At 42.6% G+C, this 17281-nt stretch overlaps 1 protein-coding gene across 1 annotated transcript in view; it reads right to left on the bottom strand.

Moving 5' to 3' along the window:
• Positions 1-298: 298 nt before the first annotated feature.
• LOC119480704 (collectin-12-like) overlaps positions 299-17281 on the bottom strand; it is a 36860-nt gene continuing 19877 nt past the window's right edge. Inside the window, 8 exon segments of the mRNA XM_037757220.1 lie at positions 299-1150; positions 1249-1394; positions 2166-2275; positions 2399-2535; positions 2959-3456; positions 3666-4709; positions 4797-4883; positions 10469-10591. Coding sequence (XP_037613148.1) covers positions 1131-1150; positions 1249-1394; positions 2166-2275; positions 2399-2535; positions 2959-3456; positions 3666-4709; positions 4797-4883; positions 10469-10591 — 2165 coding nt within the window. The 3' untranslated portion in view covers positions 299-1130.

The following is a 17281-nucleotide window of genomic DNA, read 5'->3' as shown; positions in this document are numbered from 1 at the left end:
TAACTAGACTTCTGCACCTCCTCATGGCTCTGTTTTCAGGCTTTAAAAACTCTAGCCCGTGACAGCAGACTTTGACCAATCACAGGTCAGAGAGAGAGCGTTCCTATTGGTTGTTCATTCAACGGAGGCAGCTGACAATCACTCACCAACTCCGATCAAACGGTAAAACTAGGCATCTCTATGTTGTTTAATTGTCACGCCACCGGTGTGTAACGGCCTTTATGCAGTCAGATAAGCAGATCTGTTTATCTGGATCTGCATAAAAACGTAGAAATACAACAAATCCAAACATCTCGTGTGTTTTTTACATATTTATTTGTGAGTGTTTCCTTCATCTTTCGTAGTGTTGTTTAAACTCAAGTGTTTTTCTTAACAGGAAACAGTACCTGAGTGCAGAAAATGGCACATTTTTATATTTGTAGGTAGGATCCACAGATTCATAAACATATGTACGCCTGTAATAGTGAAAAATAAATCTCATAATCACAAAAAAAAACTGTATCATACATAGAGTATTAAACTGTAAACTGACTGTGACATATTTCTGTGTAAATATTTCATTTGATTCTACTCGTATAAGTGAAAATGCTATATAGACATTCATGAGGTTAGATAACAGGTTCCTCAAAGATAGCACATCAGCGACATTTCATGTTTTTTGCGCATCATTTTGCACCTTTTCATTTTTAAGACAGTTATATGTGATGAAAAGCACTACGGTGAGTCCACTTGGCTTCATAGAATTTATCCTATAAAACTTGCATTATGAAATATACATTCAGATATTCAGTTGCACGTGGAATACAGTTTTATAAAATGTATTTCAAATAACCATAAAAATATTTATATATATATATATATATATAAATCATTGGTGATTTGGTACCTTAAAAATAAAAGTCCTCCCTCCTGTGATTGCCCTGCTGTATTGCACTTGCTGGTAATGTTGGACTGGGTTCACTTTGGAGGAGAAAGGCGTCTCTTCAGCATTCGCCGCTGCAGCCCTGGGCTCGTTTCAAAATTGTCCCTTTGCTCTCTCTCCGTACGGACTCTCCATGTGCCGTGTCGGTGGACCAGAGCCACATGGGGGAAGTCTAGCTGCTCACTGCAAGCTCCCTTTCAACACATCGCTACGATACGGGCAACATTGCTGCAGAAAAAACACACAGAATGACATCAGAACACCTCTGAGGAAATAACCTTCCAAGATATGGTGACATTTGGAAAGGAAAAAGAAGACAGACGTACAGGTCTCCATTTCCTTCTCACAGATGTAGCTTATGAGATCTTCACAGAAGAAATCATTCCACAGTCCCTCATGGATGAGCCCTGCACAGTCTTCTCCTATTTCATGCCCGTGGCCCCAGTCGTCAGGCTGACCTGGCTTCCACTTCCTGCAGGAAAACAACAGGGGGCGCTCACACATTAGATTTACAGTATTTCCTCTAAGAGTCTGGTGGAAAATGAGAAGGTAAAAGAGAAGAAACTGCAGCAGGAACTGAAGTTGGATCATCTGATTTCTTTGGCACACTTTTAATTGAGACCACAGGTGTAGATCTTTGAGGTTGATTCAGTTCAGATAATATTCAATACTGGGTTTGATGAATTTCATAAGTGTCACACACACACACATACACACTGCTATTTATCTTTTAATTAAAATCAAAAATGTTATGCCCTCAATGTTGTGTCAATTTATCCCTGTGGTGTCGAATATCAATATCTTTCAAGGTATTGTATCGCAGTTAGAAATTCCAGTATCGTGACAACACAAATTGTATCTTTATCCTTATTTGCAGTTTTCTAAGCGTTAATGTTTGTCTAAATGTTGGATTTCTGCTTTTGTTGCAAGGGTGAACTGCTCTGATTGGACCACCCTAAAGGTTTACCTAATATTAAAGTATTTGTTTTGTTTGAATGGGCAGCAGGAATAGTGGAGTTCATGCTTTGCATTTCAAAGCAATCAGAAAATATTAGAAAGTTGAGATTTTCCGTGGTTATGTGGTTGTTATTCCTGTAAGTAAAAACCTACAGTTTGTTATTATTATTGGAAAGCAGTATATCCGACGGCTCTGAAACAGAATATCCATCCGAGGAACAGCACCTACTTTCACACAGGATAAGATGTTCCCTATGGTGGAGGTGTTTTCTGATTTAATACTGACGTGAAAGCAGGTTCAGTCCCGTCCAGCCAGCGCCAAACGTTCTCCTCCTCCCGGTCGGTCAGACCCATCCAGAAGTAGCCCTTTCCAACGGTGTGCTTCTTCAGCCATTTCTGACATCATATGAGGACAAAAAAAAAAAGTCATAACTGAGACCTCACATATTACAGAGCAATGACAACCTTCCCTTCCAGTGCATAATGATTTTAGTGGATTTCATACTCATAACTAGTCACCTGTTCCTCCATATCACTGATGATCAACAAAGATGCAGACGATGATTCACAGGTTGCTTTTGCTTCATCAAAACTGTGCAAGTCTTTGGAGAAAAAGTAGCACTTGTCTCTGTAGTTTGCCCACTCAAAAGGGCATCCTGTAAAAACATGGAGTCAAAAATGACCATATTATTATCAATAATGATAGATTATCAAATTAATATACATAAAAATATTCATTATAAAAGAACTGACATTTTGAGAAATTAGCTTATTTGCCAAGAAATAGATGAGAAGATTGATACTACTATCAGACATGAGAGTGGTATCAATCTTCTCATCCAACTCTCAGCAAGAAGGCGAAATGTATTTCACAAGATGTTGAACTATTCTTTGAACACGCCATTTAATCTGAGTAATTCAGTATTATTTCTCTGGAATGATACAACAGATGCCATCGTGGGAATATTCTAGTTAAGCAACATAATGTACATTGATGCAATCTGATTCAGTTCATTACTCAAGCTGATTCTAGTAAAGAGCTGAAACATTAAAACTGGTGATAAGGTTTAGAGTCGTACCTGGTGCCCACAGTGTCGGAGGTACTGCCTCATCCTGCAGAGACACCGGTCCCAAAGGACTTAACTGAGCCTGGATTGGCATCCCTGGTAGACCTGATGTCCCTGGAGGCCCCGGAGGCCCCACTTGTCCCGGCAGTCCCCTTGGCCCCTGCTCACCAACCGGCCCCATTGCGCCTCTGATACCCGGTGGGCCCTGTGCCCCCTGAGGACCGGGCTGTCCATCTCTTCCAGGCAGACCGGCAGTACCCGGCTCTCCTTTAGATCCAGAAGGTCCGGCCCTTCCCCCTGACCCTCGGGAGCCCTTAGATCCGGGGCTGCCGGGTACGCCTGGCAGGCCTTTTAGCCCTGGCAGACCTGGTTGTCCTGGGTAACCCTGCTCTCCTCGGGTTCCTCGTATCCCTGGACCACCCTTTTCGCCTTTCTCGCCCTTCTGGCCAGTCTGACCAGTCGTTCCCTGAGGTCCTTTGTCCCCTCTTGGCCCTCTGGGACCAGGGGGACCTGAAAAAAAAATACAAACTGTAAGCTAGGTAAACAAACTTTAAAGTATTTTTAAAAAAAGATAGTGCCACATTTGGAAAACATGCTTATTTGCTTCTTGCTGAGAGTTAGATGAGAAGATTGTATTTTGTACCCTTTTGACAGTGGTATTGATCTTCTCATCAAACTCTCATCTAAAACAAACCAGACAGCAGCCATACGTCCCTCACCCTGTAAAATAGTGAAGTTGGTTATGAGTTGGGAGTGCTTGGTGTCCACCAGCTTCATCTCCTCCATGACAATAGAGAGGGTGGTGACCTCCTTGTCCACACGCGCCGCAAGCACTTCCTGCTGGGACCTCAGACTGGCAGCATCTGTGCTCATGTCCGTCACGCTGCTGTTGAGGTTCACCAGGAAATCCGAGTGGCGGCCGACGGTCTCGGAACAAGTCCGCAGGTCGTTCAGGTTGAGGTTGATGGCGCCCAGGAGCTGCGTGGTGAAGCTGATGTTGCCGGTCACGCGGTCCATGCTCTGCTCCGACTCATCCAGCCGCACCTCCAGCCGGTCAAACTTGGTGGATGTGAGGTTGCCGAAGTCCCTCTGCTGGTCCATAATCTCCCTCAGCGTCTGGTCGTGAGCGTCAGCCAGGCTGCTGGTGTTCTGAAGCTCGTTGGTCATAAAAGTGAGCTGCGATCCCACCTCCTCTAGGCTGTCGTTGTTGGCTTTTGCGAGAGCCGAGGCGTTACTGGCCATGACCTGCAGGTTTTCCACCTTACCACGAAGCCAATCGGTATCAGAGCGCGCCTGCCGGGCCGCCTGCTCCAGGCTCTGAAAGTCATTGCGCATTTTCTGGATGGCCTGGCTGGTGTCGTCCACCGAGCGCTGCAGAACGGCGATGAGGCCTCTCTGCTGTGCCTGGGTGAAGTTGAGGCTGCTGATGCTGAGCAGCGCTTGGTCCTGAAGTTTCACCTGCTGCTGGAGCTCCCTCTGCAGCCGGACCGTGTCATCCTGCAGACCGCCGATGACGCCGCCGTACGACTGCAGGGTGCCGTTAACATAGTGCAAGGTGGCTGTGTTGCTAACCAGCAATCCCTGAATGGAGCCCTGGTTGCTCTGGATGTCTGAGCCAACGCTCTGCAGCTGACTCAGCTTAACTTGATCGCTCTGGATGCGTTCCTCCACCGCAGACAGCTGCCTCTGGAGAGTCCAGATGTTGTTCTTGAAAGCCTGGATCTCCGTGGTGGTATTCTCCGACTTCTCTCCTGCTTGATCATCTGACGGTGGAGATTTGTACAATAAATTACAAAAATATTTCGACCACTCACTCTAGCTTTTGCTTCAATTTAACGCACAGAACTTACCGAGCTTTTTCAAATGAGTCTCAACAGCTACTATCTTTCCTCCATAGTTTGCAATACCCTCAGAAACACTGTCAACTCTTTGCACCACTGGAAGAAAAACAGGACAGGTAGGACAAAGGTTAGTGTCATAGTCTCATCACAGACTCCGTTCTTTATTAACAGACCAGAAATGCCCGCAACCACAGACATCATATATAAAAGGGATCAGAGCGGAAACCGCTGACGTATTCTATACGAGATATACATGTCTTGTAGGCATGTAATAATGCTGGACTTGATTATTGTAATCTCATGGGTTAGGCCAGATTTAGAGTGTGACAGAAGGTAGGGAGACGCAGAAAAAGCAGAATTTGGAGTTGGAGGGCAGTTCAATTTTTAAGTGAGAGACAGAAAAAGGTAGGCACTGAGAAAGAGACAGGAGGAGGGAGGAAGAAACTCAGCAAAGATGGAGTGGGTGGTCAATGACAGACCCAGGGGTTGGAGGTGCACGGGGAGACACTGACGAGGGCCCTGGGGGACAGGAAGTGACCTAGGGGGGGTCTTCAGTAAACAGGCGGATCAAAGACAGCCCAGAGGAGACAGACGCTGTGGCACGGAGGCTCTTCACGCCCCCACAGGCGACACCAGCGTTCATTTCCTCTGGAATGCGTCTGGGATTCCCGGGAATCAGCCCACTTCTACCGCCAGCCTCGCCAGGGGGACACGCATCCTCTAACTGGGAACTGCATGGGCTCCTCTGCCGGGAAGCTGCATCGCAATTGTTTGTTCCCGACAGTTACGACAACAGTTCAGTCACAAGGCGTTCAAATCAGCAGAAAGACGAGATGAGCTGGTTCAAATCCCTCCATCCCTCCATCCCTCCAGAGGTAAAGCCTTTTATTCATGGCCCTAAAGCACTAAAAATGGCCTAAATTTCGTGGTACAGTAAGCTACTAGTTTATATCTCATGTATATTAAACTTAAAGGTTCTCTATACGACATTCAGAGCATTTATATAGCAGCAAACAACTATTGTCTATATAAAGATATAGAGGAGTAATGTCTACCTGAGCAGAGAATGAAGTCACTCTCTCTCTTTCTCTCTGTGTTTTAATCCAAGCTTCTCAGTGCTTTGTTGACATAGCCAGGCTGGCCGTGCGTGCCTATTAGTGCATGTGAGCGTGCCCCACTGGCTAGCTCACGGCCACTGCTCATACGGCGGTTACAGCAGATAACGCCATCGGTCCCCAAAATATTCTTGCTGAGAGTTACATGAGAAGATTGATACCACTCTCTAGAGATATCAGAGTGGTAATGATCTCAAATAACGCTCTGCAAGAAAACAAATAAGCGTAATTTTTCATAATGTCAATGTTTTCCTTTAGATTTAAGACTTCAACAGCAAAAAAAAAATATTCTTTAGTCTCCAGATTGCAAGAAGAAAAGATCTTTTACTGTTTTAATGGCTAATGGATGTTTAAACCAAAATAGTCAAAGCTGTTTATTTGTTTCCTTTCTTTACCCTCGTAGACGTCCAATAATAGCACCTAAAGTTGTCTCATGGAACAAAATTTATTTTTAGTTATGACAGAAAATGACCAGTTGTACCGGAAATGTTCCACACATCAAACTAGATGGGACACATTTCCAGACACAGAACGTACAGTTCAGCATTGCAGAGCACAAAAGACACTTTGAGTTCACGTCCACAGACCGACACTACACCTACAGTATGGCACATTGCTCCTTTCACCGACACTCACACGTGCACTAGCCTGGAAACTCAAAACTAACACAAGCGGACTCCCACATTCAGACATTTCTGGGCCTTTTCCACATGTTCTGTTCGTGTACTGGCCTCCAGGGAGACTCATTACATCACACTGTGGCAAAATCAACCATAAAACACACATGCAAAGAAGTTGAAATTGCAAGAGGGCTGCGGAGGAAAGTGCTATTTTGGCAGAAGGTAACCCTATAGGTCCAAGTGTTGTAAAAATGAGCTGTATTGTACCAAGTTTGAACTCTTTCCAGCTCTGGTGTGAGTAGTTCTTAAAACCGTCCAGGTTGTCTTGTAAAATCCAGCTTCCTTATCCTTGACATATGAAGTCAGAAATATAATATAACATACCAACTACTCCTTTAAACTAGATAAAGGAAATAAAAAATACAGTAAAATAGAATTAAAGATACTGTATATCTCTGCTGTGCAAATTGAAGTTGAATGTACATTGCGCATTGCCACTCAGAAGTCTCCTCTCCTGGCACAGAGGAGAGTCATTGTATGTTGATACGGCTGTAGGCAGGAATGATTTCCTGTAGCGGTCCTTATTACAGCGGAGTTGAAGGAGCCTCCCACTGAAAACACAACGCTGTCTGACCAGTAGATCGTGGAGGGGATGTGAACTGTTGTCCATTATGCTTGGCAGTTTGTGCATCATCCTCCTCTCAACAACCAACTCTCGGAGCTCCGAATGCATCTACACATAAACCTGCAGCTTTCATCTAATGTTTCTTTAAGAAAATATGATTTTGATCATGTTTTATTTACTGAGTGTTTTGCTAAATGTGTCCTTGGTCGAGAGTAAATAACTCAACAACTACACTCTCAGCAGCGACTGAGAGGTGTGGACTTTCTTTGTGTTTCAGGCTACAAACATTCATTCATTCATAGAAAGTGTGTTTTACATGAGACATGGAGTTGGGTTCAGTATGGTACATGTGCAAAAGGAAATTCTTAACCCTTAAATAAGTAGAGGAGAGTCCTTAAATCAGAAATGGCTAAAGCTTGTTAACATTAGCCACCATAAGCTACTGCTCATACCAGACCAAGAAGATCTGTAGCAGGAAAATCATGTTCATATTTAAACCAGTTGATGTTTGAGAATAAAAAGACATTCACACAGGGAGGGAGGTAAAGTGCTCAGCTTATGTCCTCCTCCAGTTTCTTTTGAGGAAAATGAATGGGACTTAAATCCTCCAGAGTCCAGAGAATGACCTCATATTGCTTTTGGTCGTGTCAATCAAGACGCCTGGCTGTAGGAGAGAAGACAGAGGTCACTGACTTCCTGCCAAACCTCTAAGGTTAAACTACATCACAACAAAAGAGCGACATCAAGGACGTTCCTGTGGGTCAGTGATGGAGGACAGAGAGGAGCACACATGTTAAGTGCATAGAGCGCTCTGGGTCTCACTACATAACCATCTGGAGCTGGGAGTGTGTTTAGCCTGAGCTGTGGTTCCCTTGACAGAGCGCTGCTTCAGTGCCAGTAAAAACCCAATTTCAGTGGGTTCTGCCGGAGTTGCACTGAGTTCACTCGCCGCTCATCTGGGATCAATTAAGGCCTGCATGAAAACATGCACCACGGAACAAGTAGGAGCGACTGAGCTCGGAGAGTAAGGATACATCATTGTTAATGCTCTCAAGACGCACAGATAACCCCTGAACATGTTAACTTTCACAAACTGAAAATAAAGAGGGGGACGCACGCCGCCGCATATTGGAGCGTTTAGCACAATTACAGCAGGAACATTCAGAGTTCAATTCTCCGAAAGACGGCGGGACCATTTCCCGACCTGGAAAAAATGTGAAAGAGCCAACCAGGAAGTTCAGCTCCACGAAGCCTGAAGACCCTCCCCGGAGGAGTGAGCTTTGGGGGTGTTGGTAAAATAAACGGAGAGAAGGTTGAGGGGTGGAGACAGAGAGAGGGGACAGGGTTGAAACTTAAAGGGACTGTTCACCAAAATTACAATCAAATGTGTATTTTCTGTCTCCATCTAAATACAATGCCGGTAAATGAACATTTAATATGTGGTGTTCACAGCATTAAAAAGTATCATTCCAAAATCAGTGTCCCAGTTACTGTGAACGGTTTATTGGATATACTTTTTACTGAGTAGATATAGACGAATCCGGCTACCGCTTTAGGTGTTCCGCCATCTAGTGCCGCCGCCATTACTGCGGTGGCAAGTCGCAGTGACTCAGTGTCTGCTAACAGTATTAACTGGTGACTTTAGGTCGAATGCGTCCGTGGTTGCTCGTAATAACTTAATGGTAATGTAATGGTTGGCGTAGATAATAAACACAGATGAATACGTATTTAAAATTGATTAAAGTAAAGTTGAAGGCTTTTGTGAGGACACAGCTGCCGTCACTACGAGCAATCACGACGCATTCGGCTGAGAGTGTCCAGTTAACTGTACTGTATAACTGTATAAAAATAGTTGACAGTGAAAGCATCTTTCCACAGATGCTGCTCATGAATTTAATGAATGAAAACGCAATTCATTTTAACTCCATTGTATTGATAGACTTCTATGTATTGTGTTGTTTTAATGTAGTATTTATTGCCATGTGGTTGTTTTTTGTCTACCAGCCCAAATACAACAGATGCAAATTAGCTTCTAGCTAACTCTGGTTAATTAGTTTTAATTGTGTCCCTTCAAAAATAAACCAAAAAATGAATTGAGCCAGCAGCAGAAACCTCAGAGACAGATATCCCAAAATGTTGACATATAATACCAAAACTACAGTAATTGCATGGCTACTCGCACTCAAGGAATAGTTCAACATTTGGGGAAATACACTTATTCGCTTTCTTGCCGAGAGTTAGATGAGATTATTGATCGGCTAACACTTTCATATCTGTACGCTAAGTATGAAGGCACAGCCAATGGCCAGTTAGCTTAGCTTAGCTTAACGAGTGAAAACAGGGGGAAACAGCTGATTACCTCTGCTTCCAGTCATTATGCGAAGCTAACCAGCTGCTGGCTGTAGTTTCATATGTAACAGACAGATAGAGTACAAGAGAACTGTATTGATCTTTTTCATCTAACTCTCGGCAAGAACGTCAATAAGTGTATTTCACAAAATGTCAATAACATTATAATTCCAATTCATATCAGACAACTAAAAACGTATGGATCTTTCAGTAACCAATTAGAACACTGGATGATTAATGCATGCACATGTCAGCACTAAACCCTCTCTTTGCTGCTTCTATCTATATGTCTTGCTTGTTTGCAATGTTGTTTTATATGTATAAATGTCACTACTGCTTCTACTGCTTTTAACAACTGTGTGTCCAACATTTAAACTGCATGTCCTGTTTTTGTTTTGATGTATTTTAGGAAGCCTTGGCCCGGGACAACAAAGGAAAAATAGCCTCTTGGCTAATTCTGGCATTTTGTTTTACCATGTGTATTTATTAATTTGCACTGTCCCTTCACAAATAAACTAAACTAAACTAAGCTGACCCTTTATCTGTATGTACAAGTGACTTCTGAGAGAAAGACTGGTGATTTTTTTCTGATAGGTGTGGTGGTCCAAGCCTCAAGTTTTCCATTACTGATCTATTTCCTTTAAATAATGACAAAGAAACATTGCTTAAGCAGATTCGTGTCATGCTTGGGCACGCAGAAGACTTCTCTCACACAAACACACACTAGCTCTCAGTGTACTCACACACTCATCAAACAGCAATGATCTTATTTCTTGGCAGCACAAAGAGAAACCAAATGATACGTTTGGACGCCTGCTCTCTCAGCGCACTGTGAGCAAATCATTTTAACTTTTTAGACAACAAATTGCATCATTGAAGTGATGTTTAGAGATGTTTGTCATCCTATAATTGTACCCATCAGATCAAAGTGAAGGAAGAGAGAGTAGAGTGTAGTTTACTGGACCGTCTTACCTTTATATCCAAGCACAGCAACAGCGATGGTGAGGAGAGTACACAGCACATAGAGCAGAGCTATGGAGGTCTTCAGCGCCCATTCATTCTTACACTTAGTGCACTGGGTGCCCTCCTGGATCCCTGCGTAAAGAAGAAAAGACCACATGATTCAGTACATTTTTTTCTGGAGCAGAAAGGTCTAAAAAGGACATGTGGGTAGAGTTTGGTGTTAGCTAGGGATTCTGCATGTCCAGGAGTCCCACATCTGGACAAACAGGCCTGGACTCTACATTAAAGAGTCCAGCAGTTCCCTCAGGGCCCGGGTGGTGAAGGGGCAGGGGACACAAAAACAATCCCCCCCGCTGATTTGTTTACACTCAGCGACATGCTTGTTTTCCTGAACTCAGGCTTCACTCGGCAAACTTCCTCTTTTTCAGTCGACGTCTCTCTCGTGTGCACCAAGATTCAGAGTTTTACAAAAGAAGCACTGAAGGTAAATCATTTTGTGAAACATTAAATGCTGCCTTATTGTGAATCTGCACCTTTTTAGTTCTCTTCTTGCAGCTTCAGTTGACTCACGAGTCAAACTAAAAGGCCTTCGCTAGTGGGGACAGTGGGGGAATATTTCTTTCCGAGGATATCTTTCATGACAGATGAGTGGCGAGATCCGCAGCGCTGACGGGAAAACAGCTGCGTTTCATTTTCAATTCAGGAAGTGTGTGTCTGTGTGTGGAAAGGTTTGGGGGGGGGGGTTCTGGTTTTCATGCACCTGGAACGAAACTCACTTTGCATTCATAATATGAAGAAATAGCTGAGATCTTATTCAACATGGCAGCACAAAGAGTGCAAAATCACCATCAAGCCAGTCAATCTCATGACCCATTATTCATCAACCTGTAAAGAGCCAGGACCATTTAGCGCCAAAGATTTCACCACACATCTAGTTTAATACATGATGTAATTCATCGATTAATTAAAAGTGAAGCGTTGATTGGCTGGTCGGGGTCTCAGCGGGAGTTTAGATGCCAAAGTTAATAACTTGACTCGTTCTTATGGGTGTGAAGGGATTGTTAACGATCACCGAATGTTAGACCTCCGTTAAACACCAAGTCCAGCTGGAAGGGAGGTCTCCTCAGCACCCGGCCAACCTCAGAGAACATGAGATTTACGGTAAAATAGCACGGGCAATTCCTGCAAAAAGGGTTTTCAAATTTAATCCTTCAATGGTTTTGATTCTTTGCCAACTCAAATGACTCCACCGCCAAATACAGACCAACTATATTTCATCTGCCAAAAGCTGCAGCCGTGTGTTTCCACAAATGAGTGAAGAACTTATCAAATCAATTCGCTTAATGCAGAAATTGCAGTACAGGAATGAACAAGCGCAAATTCGCAATAGCTGCAACCACATAGAGGCATCCATCCATGTGTTCATGCATTCACACACATACATAACCACTTGACATCCATGTCAAATTTCAGCCTCCTATGGCGAAAACTGTGGCCGCCAAAGTGTGGGGAAATTTTTGTGGACTGACCGACCGACCAACCGAGAGAGCGAGCTATAGAGCTGCTGGTCGCAGCTGAAAATTAGGTTTGAGGTAATTCACAAACACATGACAGAGAGTTCTTTAAAAAAGCTAGTCTAAGGAAGCGGCATAAAAAAAAAAATTACAAGACATGGAAATCTTACTTTCTACAATATGGGACCTTCAAACCGTCATCCAATTGGGGCAGCATAACAAGCCATAAACACAACACTGACATTATAACCTTATACATTTTAGATGGTGAATGTGTTAGCAAACAATCATCTACTGTATTTACACATCCAGCTGATACGGAGCAACATTAGCATTCATTTGAAGGTGTGTTTTCAGTGACCTGACGAATATAAATCCAATCTTTTTAGCTTTGTTTTGGTCTCCACCAACTCCTGAGGGAAATATCTGGCACTTTAGCTGCTAAATGCTCCACTATGTTCACCAGCTAGTTGCTAACTTTGTCTTTCTGTCATTTAGTGCTGGAGTTTTCACTGAAAACTGCCTGCTGTGGTTGAAAAAGACATTTTCAGTCGGTACAGAGTTAGAGATGATTCTCTGTTTGTCACTGTGAGCTAGTCCTTTCAGATAGTCATTTGATAGTTAATAAAAAAATATTGATTTGAGCAGCCTTAAACTGAGTATTTTAAAACAGGGTTTTGAGGTGATGCTTCGACAGTTTCGACTCTTTGCCAACAGAGATGACACCACCGCCTCTCAGGCCAAATAACAATCCTTCTTTACTTTTTTTTGCCTGAAGCTGCACTGAACAATGTGTATATAAATCTTAGAGCGTGACATCTTTGCATAAACTAAATCAACTATTTCTTGCCAATATCTTCTCGGCAAGAATTATGTGGGAACAAAAAAGTTTTAACAAAAGGTGGAGAGAAAATGCTAGAAAAGCATGATAAGAATCATGTGGCGTCAGAGGAAAACTATCCTTGTGTTGTGTTGTTTTCGGCTTACAGTATATTGTGCCACACACCTGAGAGTGATCTCAGCTTTTAGAGCTTTAAAACATGGCTGATGCTCACATCTGAATCATGTAAAGAGCCTCAAAGGGCTCTTTAAAATGTATTTACAAGTGTATACGCCTGAAAGTCATTTGTCTTTTAAAAGAACAGCTCTGGGTGTGCAGCCCGTTACTAAGCACAAAGGGGCTAACACAGCTGTGTATGAGGAGTTACCAAAGTCTTCCCTCGCCACCGGTTTAACTGTAAGCAGAGAAGTGCACTCTGGGAATACGGCCACGATAAATGATTGCTTTTCTGAATCATTCATAACTGCTGACATGTTTGAAGTGTCAGCTCATGCATGCTTCCACAATAAAGCAAGCATATCAGTTCATCAGTTCACAGTAATCAAAGCGCTACAGCCCAAATTTTGCTTCTCCAATCCAAACAGGCTGACAGTGTTTACAAATCTGCTGCGCTGAAATGATACCAAAACACTTTGTAACAGTATAAACTATTACACAGGCAAGAGGCTTTTCCATTTCAGTGACTGATGATCTTCAGATGCTCAGTGGATAACTGGAGAATTTTGCGTTGGCTGTCAAATATGGAGGACACCTGGCATAACACAAAACACATGGCCGACAACACGACAACAAAGGAGAGATTTCAGTTCCTCTATGAGCGCACGGACATCAGATGGAGCAGCTGGAATCTCTTCAACCCCCGAGTGTCGACACACCAGTGGGCTGTCTACGGCTTTATCAAGGGGTCGTGACCCGCTTGCTGTTCATTTCCCAGTGGGTCACTTCCTGGATGAGCAGCACAAATAAGGAGAAGAGACAGATGCTGGGCTGGACTGCCGAGTGAAGCTTAAGGATAATATTGATGTTTTGTGTGCCATTCATCTGTGTTTCCTGTCTAGTTTACATTGTTTCTAGTGATGTCTCTATAAACATGTATGTCATCAGCATAAGTGAAAATATCAGGGCTGTTATTTCCCTTCAAGAAGCTGTTTGCCATTCGTTTATTGTATTGACTGGTTTGTTTTGAGTGAGTTAATAAAATTACATTTGAATATTCCTTCTAAAACACCACATAGGTTTGAACTATTCTAACGTTTATTTTTGCACATTATGTCCATGACACCATGTCCTAACAGGCTGTGAGCGCCGCAGCACTGCACAGCGCAGCATTTTGAGCTTCTGTCGGATGCCCTGTTTCTATTTATTCCTGTCGCTGCTTTGAAAGCGCCACAAGGGACGAGGAACGGCTGATTGGTGAAGTTGAATTGAGAAATTATCTATATGATACCTCCTCCTCCTAAATAAGGTGGCAGTTGGCTGGAGGGAGATCACCAGCTGAAAGTTTAAAAAGTACAAACGTCGGAAGATAGCAAGTACTACTCACCATCTTTTAAGTGGTAACATCTCCAGTCTGATCTGGAGCACATAGTTGATAGGTATATGGTTTGTTTACATGACGTTACTTAACGCTAGCTGTTTGGACACAGCATCTCTCTCTCTGCGGCCGAGTTCTCTCCATCATTACGGTTGTTGTTGAATTATTCCTCGTTCAGCTTGACCTAACGTTACATTTCATTTTCAATTAATGAAAGTGACGTTGTGTGACTTGCATCATGTGGTGCTATCAGTGTGTGCGAGGCGGACAACGGCGATATTCGTTGACAGCTCTAATATAGGCTGATAACGTTATAGGTATAGCTCTACTACTAATTCAACAATACCTGAATTTCCAGCACACTTTTCTTTGAGCAGCGTAAATGCTTTTCTACAAAAACCTCTTTTCATTTAATGGTAAAAGCCATACACTTTGTCTAAATTAATAAAGTTAAATTAGAAACTGTTTGATCAAAGACAGTTTGAATCAGAGTATGAATTAGACCAAACATTTGATGCCGCCAAATATTTTTGTCAGTGCCAAAGAAGTATTGAGGTTCAATAATAACTACAATAGTTACGCTAGATTCTGCCACATACCTACATGGAGAGAGAGAAAAGACATCCAGTGTTTAGATTTAGAGCTGGGCTAGATTGGGTTGAAAGGTAAGTAAGATTATTTGTTTTTACAGCATTTAAATGACTACATTTCAATGTGAAGCAGGTCCTAATTAGACATTGAAAGGTGATCATTGAAATCCTGTCAAAACAATGGTTATATGTAACTATAGACATCTATAAAGCTCACTTTTCAACCAAATTTAGCTCAGTTTTCACTTCTTTTAACCTGCAAATTACCAAAACCATGCTTATATGGGATGCGGCTTTGTAAACTATATTGTCACATTCATATCTTCTTACTCAGGCTGTTTTGTTAGAAGAAATTTCAAGCTAGATTTGACACAGTTTGCATAAAAAAACACTGAATCCATGACATGTGGTATGTAGAGTGTTTATCCATGTCTTTGTCTCTTTGTATAATTTTGTATAATCCTGCATGTCTTACTTGTTTGTGCTATGTATGCACCTACTGTGGAAAATATTTCCTCCTTGAAGACAAATAGCAATAATAAACTATCTATATGGCATCGCTCCATATTCCCTGACTAGCTGTGTACATGACAAACGTCCAGATGGAAATGAGACGAGTCGGGACGAACGTCTTTCACACATTCTCAAATATCTGTCACACTAACGGGGCCCAGATGCACAAATCCCACCACATGGATAAAATATCTTGAGGTTTGTAGCACATGAAGTTTGGCTACATGTGACGAAGTTAAAAAAAGAAGTGTGACACACTTTTTTATTAAATATTCAAAATTAGGAAGAAGAGAACTTGAAGCAGACTGTGGAAAAAAGTGAACACTGAACTCCTTGTTCACAGTTTAACTTCAGAGACTTTGTTTCCTTTAGTTTGGCTGCTCGTCATTAAATCGGACTCTGATTCGTCATCTTTCCCCTTCGCCTGCGCAGTCAGACACAGTCGGATCTGACCGACCACAACCTCAAGAACAACCATAGTCCAGGATGCTCAGACCACAAGATGACAACAACACTTTTACTGCTCATAGCGAAAGAAAACTGATGCTCCAAAGACAAAGCGCCTTTCCAAAACAACAACAAAACACCAGAGGGTTTCCAAATGTGAAAGTCATTGTGTGTTTTGGCTGGATAAAGTCACCCATTGTTCATGCAAAACCTCAATGTTGAAATAATATTCGGATTGTGTCCACCTTGATAATTGAGTGTCTCCAAGTCTGTGTCTTTCACCAGCCTCATTTCCTGAAACAGGATTACCCAAACACCATCTTTTTCATCTCAACATGGCCATCCATTTGCCCCAGAAATGCCAAGATAATTTCCACAGCAAAGCACGGCCGATGCGTGGGCCCTACTCATTAAAAGACAATGTTTATTTACAGTAAATAGCAGAAGGGACGCTATAGTAACGGATGAGAACACAAAGCTGTGAGCTGAGGTCACTCAAACTGTGATTTGGATCCCTGCCTCGCCTAACACACACTCAACCCCTTTACAGGAACCAGAGTGCAGATTACTCCAAGAGGGCAATCACCAAATTATACCTGGCACCAAAGACAAAGAGACGAGTTCAAGACAAACTGCAGCGCTGGAAGAAGTCCTGTAAGCCTCCACTTAAGTCAAAGTATATTAGAACGGGACAAGTTAAAGGACTGTATTTAAAATTATACAGTACTACTGCTAAAATATCAAAAATACTCATTGTGAAGAAGGAAAGGCCCTCAGTTTTCACTATTTCTGGGCAGTGAATGAAAGTGGATGAAAGAAAGAAAGAAAGAAAGAAAGAGAGAAAGAAGTTAGTTAAGTAACTAAGACATAAGTAGATAAAGAAAGGCAGTTTGCCTCTCATTCACCCATTCACACACCGATGGTGGTGGCAGGGCTGCCATGCAAGGCGCTGGTCTGCCCATCGGGGCAACTTGGGGTTCAGTGTCTTGCTCACGGACACTTCGACATGAGGACAGTAGGAGCCAGGGATCGAACCACCAATCTTGTAATTAAAGGACGACCCGCTCTACCTCCTGAGCCACAGATCTTAAACTGAATAAAGAAGTACAAAAAGAACAAGTCATCCAAATTAAACAACAAAATATGTCTATGCACCATAGACTGTATATAAGAAGTGGACGTAGTCACCGTGACACTGTTGTTTTGAAGTCTGGCGTTCGGCATTTTGGTCACGAGAGGTTGGAGCTAACTACAACCGAACGGTGAATAAGACATTTTTAGGTGACCAAATAGGTTATAATTAACTTTCATGAACTAAAAACACACTGTGAAAAGGTTAAAGTTGTAAGACGAAAACACAGACAACTTAACTTAAGGTCAACT

Source organism: Sebastes umbrosus, chromosome 21, assembly GCF_015220745.1.
Source record: "Sebastes umbrosus isolate fSebUmb1 chromosome 21, fSebUmb1.pri, whole genome shotgun sequence".
In the NCBI taxonomy this organism is placed as follows: Eukaryota; Metazoa; Chordata; class Actinopteri; order Perciformes; family Sebastidae; genus Sebastes; species Sebastes umbrosus.
The sequence above is the reverse complement of the archived record's forward strand: the minus strand, read 5'-3'. Positions and strand labels throughout refer to the sequence as shown.